Source organism: Thunnus albacares, chromosome 3 (genome assembly GCF_914725855.1).
Source record: "Thunnus albacares chromosome 3, fThuAlb1.1, whole genome shotgun sequence".
Taxonomy (NCBI): Eukaryota; Metazoa; Chordata; class Actinopteri; order Scombriformes; family Scombridae; genus Thunnus; species Thunnus albacares.
In genome coordinates, this window is record NC_058108.1 from 12,562,809 (window position 1) to 12,572,854 (window position 10,046).

Here is a 10,046-nt window from a genome sequence, read left to right on the forward strand (position 1 = left end):
TCCAATGAAAAATTATTATTAAAAAAATCAAAAGAATCTGAATTCAGATTTTGAAAGAAATGAAAAATGTGTGTAACTACTAAATGCACTTCTTATAAATACAACAGTAAATATTAAAAATTAGAAAGCAAAGGAAATCACTTGAATCAATCATATAAATATAATATATAAGTTGTTTCAAAATACAATGTTTATATACCAAATGTTATTTCTTTTGTATTATTTTTTATATTTAACAAAAACTCTCCTGTACATTTCTGAATAGATAATGCAACCTCAATAACTTAAGGAGGGCTAAATTACAGTGTGTTACAGCCTGTGTTGTATGCTGCATAATAAATAAACACAGTAATCAGAAATCTTGCAGCATGTCCACATTGCCACTAACAAGGCTGGACGGGGACCAGTTAATATCTGCGTAGTGTTTCTACTTGTGAAATATGCAGCTGAAGAGTGATGAGAATGACTCAGTCAGAAAATAACACTAATTAAAGTTAAATAAAGTTAATTTTGACTTCAAAATGATCATTAGAATACAAGAACACTGATAGTTTAGAGAAGTATGATTGTCACCCGCTTAAGTCAAACTAAAAAGATCAATATTGATTTCATCTCTGTGTTTTTAGACCTTTATCTACACTGGACACACAGAGATGAGAAATGATATTGATGTTGTTATCTGTGGTTAAACACAGCAAATGAATATATTCATCTGCTCCTTAAACCACTTGTGGCTTCTTCACAATACAAATAGAAAGGCACAAGAAGCATGTCTGAGAGAGAGACACATTTATTGACAATCATTGGTTAAATTGTAGTACAAAGTTATTTTGATTAAACTAAATCTAGTAGAGAAATAACCATTTCAATTGTTAAGACAGACAGATAAAAAGCTCATACTTAATCTAAGAAGCTCCTGCTGGGAACACACTAAAATCACCACATATATGGCATAATATACCTATCGCCAAAGCTGTTTCACGACACTGAGCAGTAAGCACAGGACAATTGAACAATGAAGCATTACTAAAAGGTTGATTTGATGTTAATTTACTGTTATTGTGCAGGAACACTTGAAAATATCTGCAAAGAACAATGAACTACATTCCATTTGAAGATCAGCAATGGACAACAAATCAAATAAAATCAACAAAATGATTTGCAGGCCACTGGAGACTGCAGGTTGGTCTATAGGATACATTTTACAAGCCGAAAACAGAAGCCATTAGCAAAAAAAAGTCAAATGTTGCATGAAATTAACTAAATTTTTCATTGGTTCTGGTAAGCACAGATACCTCTCTTATGTTATTTAAGGTTGGTAGTAAGAGTAAACCAGTGTCAACACACTATCAGGACTTGGACACTCATCATGGTATTGGAAAGCTCTTAGTTGTCTCAAAAAGATATGTATCTCAAACCAAAATTCTCCATTGTAATGATAAGCAATGGCATATAGTGAAAACAGCAGATTTCACCATACAGGTTCAGACTTTATCTGCAGTGATGGACAGACCTTCAGATACTGGAATGTACTGTAACCTAAAAATGAAGGTCTATAATAGTTTATCATTTTAGTACAGCAGTCATCATGTCTGAACCTGTACCAGCTTATCAAGTAAACCACTGTGGACAATGGTGTTTCCTGAACCTCTTCAGTATCTTAGTTCTTTTTGTCAAAAAGAACAAAGAGAAACGTGTTGAAACAGCACTGCAATAATTTCATTGAAATGTGCTGTATGTTGGTAGATCTAGAGAATAGATCTCAACTGCTTCACACCCATACAGTAACATTTCACACCTTTTAGCACCTGCAAGACGAGTCTGCTCTGACTGCACGTGATCAGCTGACTGACCACTTCATCACCTGATGGACTGCAGTGGTGTCACATAAGGAAATAAGCCACTGAGGCTAATGTCACCAGTGTTTTTCAGCAAACACATGTCACAGGTGGGGATAAACTTTGTAGTATACCACAAATAATTTACCCCTGTGAAACTATACATCTTACTACCTTCTTTTCGCTTTACAAGAAACCAACAGAGCATTCTGATGGCTTGTTGTTCTAATGTGCCTACTATAGATTTACAATTGCAATAGCAATGTAATTCTAAAAAAAAAGAGAGACTGACAGACCTTGATAAGAACACAGTCTATATGACTTCTGCTCTCATCAGCTGAACCAGTCACGGAGTTTAGGAGATGACCTTATAGGGCTGGGTGATCCGAACAACATGTACACTTGGTAAAAACATTTCCATAACATGAAACTGAGAAACTGTCATACAATACCCGAAGGATACATTGCTTTCTAAACTGAACAGCCTATCGCATGACAGAAACAAAGCTATTTATAACCAATCATATGGCAGTCCTTCAGAAACAGACTATTTCCTAATAAAATGCAAAACAGGGTTGTTTGAGTTGAGCTAAATACACCACATGCTACTGCTCTGGTTTCAAAACTCCAATAGATAGATGGATGATGAGCACTGCTTCAGATGAAAGAGTGTCAGCAAAGAAAGTGACAGCTCAACCATCACAAAGACCTTACTTGTGGATTTATATATAGACTTTTAAACGTAGGGGAATCTTTAAGGTTGCCAGAAATGATTCATATCGTGACATATATTGATATCAACTGATATGAAAACACATATTCCGTATCACCCAGCCCTATAATCCTAATAGCCACACTCTTACATGCAGAAATCATATTGAAACACTGTACTGACATGTGCCTGACAGTAAAGGGATTAATTCACTTCTTTACCCACACACATTCATAACCATCATACAGTGTATAATAAATACTCTGCATGGTAAATAAAAGGGAGACACACAAGTACATACATACTGTATAGTAAGTATGCATTGTGTTTTATGTATGTACAGTTAAAAAGGAGGAGGAAGTAGATCAAATCTCTGAAAATTTAAAACAACACAAGGAAAACCAGCTTCTGCTCCTCATTACTCCACCCTGTCTGGGTATCTGCCTTCAGGTGACTAATTGACAGGAGATCTTTTTTAGTTGTAATATATTATATGGTTATGGTTGTATGGTTACTTGATGTATTGTATCTGTTATTGTATCAATAAAATTTATTGGGAGAAAAAGGACAACTTATCTTTTATCCTGCTCATGTTTTTCCATCAAACAGCATTTTCTTTTCATTCCTTCTGCATGTTAGATAAAAGAAATTGTGATGGCAAATTTTTATCTTGTTTTTAAATATTTTTAAAAAGTGATTGGAATGCATTAGTGTGTCACTGTCACCTGATATGCAGTTTATACACTTGAAAACACACTGTATATTGCTTGCCTGTGTTGAAAGAAACCTGCAAGAACAGGAGCTGTGTCAGCTTCATGTTTGTGGCCACACAGCCACAAATTCAGCTGATGTAAATCACAGCAAGCATAGCTAATGACATTAACTATGACATGCTATGTCAAAGTTAATAACATGCTTATCATTTGTGACGCTCCAGGCTGACTGAGGACTAATATTCTCAGGCCAGGCAGGCACAACCACCACCTACTATTCCTTCATTTTCTTATTTTTAAAGGAGACCTAAAGGTAGGGTACTTTGAAAAAAATATTATTATTATTATTGTACAGTTGCAACTATACAGGCAATATTGGTTTTCCACTTTTAATGAAGAAAACATTGACAAAACTGTTGGTTGGGTAGTGCAGCCGGTCAGCCTCATGATGTGAAAAATTACCTTTTCTTAGCCAATGTACTCGAAACATTAGGAAAGAACTGTTTTATATTATTAATGTTCGTAATAAGAACAAAAGATTGACTGTGTGTGTGTGTGCGTGTGTGTGTGTGTGTACGTGCATATGCAACTGTATGTGCATGTGATCCTCATCCCTGCAGCTTGCACAAAGAAATGGACGAGCCACTGGAGAAAATCCAGAAAGCTGGATACACAGCTTCAGCAAAGGGGAACACAAAGGAGTGGAAGGGATACGCCCTGTCTGCCACGTTATAGAATGTAGCAGTGCCCTCCTCACAATCCAACAGCACACCGACGCGTTTAGGATTGGAATTGACCAGCACGGTCTCACTGCTGTTATACCAAGCTGACAGCTTGACGTTAAACCATTCCACACACCAGGACTGGATGTTGCGGCCCAGTCGACTGGTGGGACCTTTGCGGTCAATGCTACCGTACGCCAGGCCTATGCCGATGAAGTTGTTGCTGCTCAGTCGGACTTCCCAGTAGTGGCGCCCTCTAGAGAAACCCTTGGAGGCGAGCACCTGGGAGCAGACAGCGAAGCGTTCAGGGCAGTCGGGGTAGTTTGCATGCTCATCTGACACAGAGGCCTTAGTGAAGCCCTCAGTCAGTGTGATGCGTTTGTGGGCTGTCTTTGAATCCAAAGTGAGCACTGTGGCATCTGGGACAGAGAAAACAAGGCCATTCAAATAACAACTTCTGTTTCTCTTATCATATTAGGGGGAAGATACCAACCACATTTACAAATGCACTTACATTTCAGAAGTTCACTTCTTTTTTCAGCAGATGTAATGTTTAGGGGACTGTCCAACGTTTCTACAACAGAGGAAGACAAAAAAGTCATTCATCATCAAGGTCAGGGATAACAGATGAAAGCAAAAAAAAGCCGTCTCCCGTCATGTGACGTGTTTGTTGCAAAAATATCATATTGCCTTGATGTCTCCACTAATGCAGAGGTTGCTTTGCATCCTGTTATGTATTCAGTCTAGATGTTGTCACCTGGTTTATCTTTGGGCTCAGCTGCAAGTGGATGGCCTCCAGGTTTGTCAAAAGTACCAAACACCAACAGGTTGTCCATCGAACGGTTTTGATTCTTATTTCCCATATTGCCTTCTGTGGGCTTTTTGGGTTGTTCTGATTAAAAAGAAAAAAATATGTTTGTTTTGTGACAATAGCGAACCTTCTGAAGAGCTGTTGATAAGTATTATTATTTATACTTTATTATTTATTATACTTCTCAGTATAACACAAATCATTTCAATAGCACCAAAACTACAGACTCAAAACAGATTATTAAGTTGCAGCTAAACCTCTCTACAGCAGTTTTAAAAACTGAACATTATAATCTTAATAAAGGTATGATTTATTAGTTTCAACTCTGTGTACCTAACAAACTAGCAACTTTTTTCTTACTTTTTTCCTTTTCTTCCTTCTTTTTCTTCTTTGGACCTACTTTGGGCTGAGAAGCTTGACCTGGACTGTGGGGGCTGGGGAGTTTGGGATGCCCTAGTGGCCATTTTGGCTCTGAAATAGGAACAGGCAAAAAAGAAGCATTTACACCTAGTCAATTATCATGTCACATATCATAAAGCATACGTGTTGCACAGATGAACGTACCAGACTCCTGGTGAATTCCGGGGCTCAAAGAGGCAGATTCTGCTCTTTCATCTGAGAACAAGCCAGAGAGTGTCATTACAATCATATTTTTATCCACATGAATTACCAATTTGAGGAATACTTTGAAATTTATATTTTGATTTGATTTATGTTTACACCAATTCCTATATCACACCAACTCACCAGATGCAACAATGTCAGTGTTAATTTCTTCAACAAAATTGGATACAACTGGATTCACTATACTTTCAAAATATGTCTCCAAATGCAAAGTCTCCCACTGAAAAGTGTACCTACAAATTCACCTGTTTTCATTATTGGTAGTCTGGCCTCAACAGGCTGTTTAAAGATCTCGCTCAGATGTTCCTTCAGGGCAGCAGCAAATGCATGTGTTGCTATCACCTTCTTGGAGTCCAGGTTGATTCGAGGGGTGTAAGGGTCAAAGGTTACGACTTGGGGCAGGTCAAGTGAAGCCTGGGAGGACAGGAACACAATGTAGTTTTCTTTGGTGGAACAAGGATGTATTTAAACTGTTAATAAAAATATACTATTTTCTTTACATGGGTCAAATATGAGGTAAAAACAGTAGTAGTAACAAATCTCGCCTATTCCTGTGCATCATTATAGTCATCCTGTCTCATGTACTTACTAAATGAATATGTTAAAGCAGCCTTTTAAAAAAATGATCTGGATCTGTTTTATTTCTAAACTTGAACATACCCCTTTCTTACATGTGTGGTCTTACTGTGAATTCAGAGATTAAATAAAATTGAATCCTTGACATGAACTTACGGTGGATTAAACACATACAAAAGCAATAGCACAAAAATTAAGAACATGTAGTCCAAATCCAAAAATGCTACAAATTGTGAAACACTTATAAAAGTGAAAACACAAACACTATGAGAACTGCAGGTTCTTAAAGGACCATACTAGTGTTTTTGCACGTTTTATGGCCCAATGGTGCCTGACCTTTTGGGAGATTTGGGCCTGGGCCTAGGCACATGTTATGTAAGAGGCAGGCTGGCAAACAAAAATAGGATCAAAGTGTGCAGTTGTTTGTTTGTGATTTGGGGCAGTTGGGCAAATCATGAACAAATGTAGTTCAAACCACAAACACAAATCATCTGAACTCTTATTTCTACTTACACTTTTAGATAATCACATTTGCCTCACCTTTAGGAAGGCCATGGTTTGGGACTGACCCAGCAGCCTGTGGATATCTTCTTTCGCTTTGCTCATGCTATCAATGTTGTCACTGAACTTCTTCATAAGAACTTTGAGTTTGGTCTGACCAGTCTCCACCTCTCGCTCCACCGCATTCATCGCATCACGTTCCTCTCGGGCCAAGATGTCCCGGATCTGCTGATACTCAACTGCCAAAGCTTTCTTCCTGTTGGTCGCCGAGTCCTAATGGAAAAAATAGATCAGTATGTTATGAGACAGGTAACTACAGGGCTTTGCACAAAATAAAAGAAATGCCTCAAAATATAACATCCCCGCAGTAAAATACCAGTTTTATGAAGTTGTTTTCTTTACACATTTAATCAAATGACCACTAAACATGTGACATTTTGTGTTGAACAACAACTTATAGTATGTGTCAGCTATAAAGGGCTGAGTATTGTTTCCATGTCTTTTAGATTTTGCAAGATTTTGAGGCAGCATAAGGCAACTTTGAAATACATATAGCCAGGTGTTTGCTTAACAAAATGACCTAAAAAATGACCATTGAGTTGAATAAAGACCTCTGACAGCTGGATGAATACTGACTATCAGCTATACAATAACTCTGTTGAGCTGTATTACTTTGATAGTCTGGTCACTGTAATGTATTGTAAGTTGTTTCCATTTAGTTCATATTCCATAAACTATAAAAACATTAACTTAATGTAATTTCCAACAAATAGCCATGTAACCTCAATGTTATACAATAGATGGCAAATGAAGAGGAATCACTGAAGTATTCAAGCTTTTTGTCTTTCAAGCCACTTATTTGTATTTATGTGGATTACAGTAAATGTCAACACAAATGCTTGGTTACCTTTAGTGAGTTCTGCATGTCCCTCATCTGAAATATAACAGTTTTATTCTTCGTAATCTTCCCGTCCATCAAGTTTAGCTTGCTTCTCAGGTCGAACTGCAAACAGAGAAACATGGTACATTCAGTTCATTAAAACAGAGACACACAGTTCAGAGAGAATCATGGTCCATTTTGCCCAGAGCCCTGTCTTACAAAGAGATTATTGGGTTAATTTGTTTTTCAGTTTCAGAACATGGGGGTTCACTTTTAAAGGGACTACATCACCAGGCTGTTACACTCAGCATCACCACTCCAGGCTCATATTAACTTCTTAAAATTACACTCTTTCTTGAAAAATCTTAAACATCCTTTTCCAAAACAAAACATAATCAATTTTTGATTATGTTTTGTTGTTGTTTAAATAAGAAAGGCAAATGAAAAGTTATTTGTTTTAACAGAGACGGTATTCTGGTGAAGAAAATAGAGTTGTAATTAAAAATGATCATAGCAAAGTATCCTACTTAGCTGGATCTCAGTGTGAAAAGTTCCAATGAAAACTTTTCACAGCTTGTTCTATGGATTGTCTATAGTATCACATGCTCAGTAAGTTCTATTAGATCCTCCAGAATATCCTCTATAAAAGATTGTACCATACCATTTTGTCGCACTGCATTTGGGCAGTCAGCTTTTTCTGTGAAAGCCACAACTTGGTGCAATGCCCTACCTGATGATATGAAGAACTGTAGTTCCATCAATACATTCAAGACCAGACTGAAACATGTACTAAAGACCAAACACCTGTGTGACCACTGAGTCACACAGCTGATCACAATTGACATTGTGGGTGTATGTGATGTGCTGTGTGTAGCTTTGTATTTTGTATTTTGTATGATGTGTTCTGTTTGGGGTTTTTTTGTTTTGTTTTATTTTGTTTTTTGGTTGTTTTTGTTTGCTTTTTACTGTTTGTTGTTGTGCTGTTGTATGTTTTTTGTCGGGGACTACATATGCAAATTAGCTTCAAGCTAACTCTGGTGCAGTGCATCTTTAATGTTTCAAATTACACACTGTCCCATTCAATAAATAAATAAATAAATGTCAAATGTAAACTTTCAATGCTGTGAGTACTTCAAACAAGATTCCACTCACCTCCATATTAAACATCTGATACATCTCTATGTGGAGCATTTTTTTCTTATTTTGAGTGAACTAGCCTTTTAATCTTCTCGGGTGACAACTGACACACACACACCTCTTTCAGGTTCCTCCGCTCCTCAGCAGATATGTAGGCGCATCCATTGTGGACTGGGAGGCAGAGGCTGCAGATCAGGCGGTCGTGTTGGGTGCAGTAGAGCTCCATCAGCTTGTGGTGGTCGGGGCAGATGCGGTCCATCAGGTCGCCGACAGGCGCACTCAACTGGTGGACACGGAAAATGGGATTTTCCCGGTGCGGCCGCAGGTGCTCGTCACAGAAAGAGGCCATGCAGGTGAGGCAGGTCTGGGACGCTTTTGCCTCCATACATGTATCACAGCGGATGACATCCTCTTTCTCGGCTTTGGCCCCCTCCTCTCCGGACAGACCGGCCTCGTTCTTGCCCGACCGGACTCTGAAGGTCTCCACGACCGTGCTGAGGACCGTGTTTTTCTTCAGCTCCGGTTTGGTGGCGAAGTGGGTCCGACACTGAGGACAGCTGTAGGTTTCCTTCCAGGTGGCGAGGAGGCAGTCCTGACAGAAGTTGTGTCCGCAGGGGATGGTTACCGGACTGTCAAAGGTGCTCAGACAGATACTGCAGGTCAGCTCTTCCTCCAGACTCATCAGGGAAAACGAAGTCTCGTCCATGGATTCGGCCATGATGAGGCTGCATGGAGAAACGAAACTTAACTTGTGAAGTACATGAAAACGAAAGTACAGACCGAGTTCCGCATACAAGACGTATTTAAACTTAATATAGACGGTTTTCTTCTAGCTTAGCATATTTAGTCAGCGAAATTGCAGGGTTAGGCTACACAAATCTTATAAGATTTAAACTAACGCATCTTAAAATGAGGAACATTCAGCGCGACGCCGAGTTTGACATTCAAATTGTCATTCATATTCATATTTTACATTCATATTTGGAGAGTACAAAGCCTGTAATATATTTAAGCAAAATCTCCCACAATACCTCGAGTCGCCGGGTGTACAGTTAATGCAGGATAACTCAGTCCAAGTCGATTATCTTCTGTATGAAGCTGTATGAAGCTTTATAGCTTCTTACAGTCTGCAGTGTCCCGATATCCAGTGACTTGTGCGGATTACAGGCAGAGTCCTCCCTCTCTGGCTCTTTCCGCATACACACGCACACGCGCACAGACATACACACACACACACACACACACACACACACACACACACACACACACACACACACACACACACACACACAGTCGTACTGTCCAAACAAATGCTGACTTAGTCCAAAGTCTGGCTGACAAAATCAAGATAATAAGATTTAATCAATCATTTTACTATATCTCAGAACTTGAGACTTATTATAACATAAAGTTCAATATTAAATAAAGTACATAAGTATTACTAGCAAAATGCACTTAAGCATCTAGTATTTCATAAGTAGTCTATAAGTTGGTAATTACCAATTAGTTTGTGGTTACTTGATTAAGCAGAA

The 10,046-nt window shown here is 38.4% G+C and overlaps 1 protein-coding gene across 1 annotated transcript; it reads right to left on the reverse strand.

Moving 5' to 3' along the window:
- Positions 1 to 774: 774 nt before the first annotated feature.
- Positions 775 to 9,725, reverse strand: trim25 (tripartite motif containing 25). Its single transcript, XM_044346459.1, has 10 exons — positions 9,546 to 9,725; positions 8,633 to 9,239; positions 7,405 to 7,500; positions 6,537 to 6,770; positions 5,666 to 5,834; positions 5,361 to 5,411; positions 5,157 to 5,267; positions 4,743 to 4,877; positions 4,500 to 4,559; positions 775 to 4,404 (listed from the first exon to the last, which is right to left on the reverse strand). The coding sequence occupies exons 2-10, from the start codon at positions 9,230 to 9,232 to the stop codon at positions 3,872 to 3,874; spliced, it is 1,989 nt and encodes a 662-aa protein (XP_044202394.1). The 5' UTR covers positions 9,233 to 9,239; positions 9,546 to 9,725; the 3' UTR covers positions 775 to 3,871.
- Between the last annotated feature and the right edge of the window lie 321 nt (positions 9,726 to 10,046).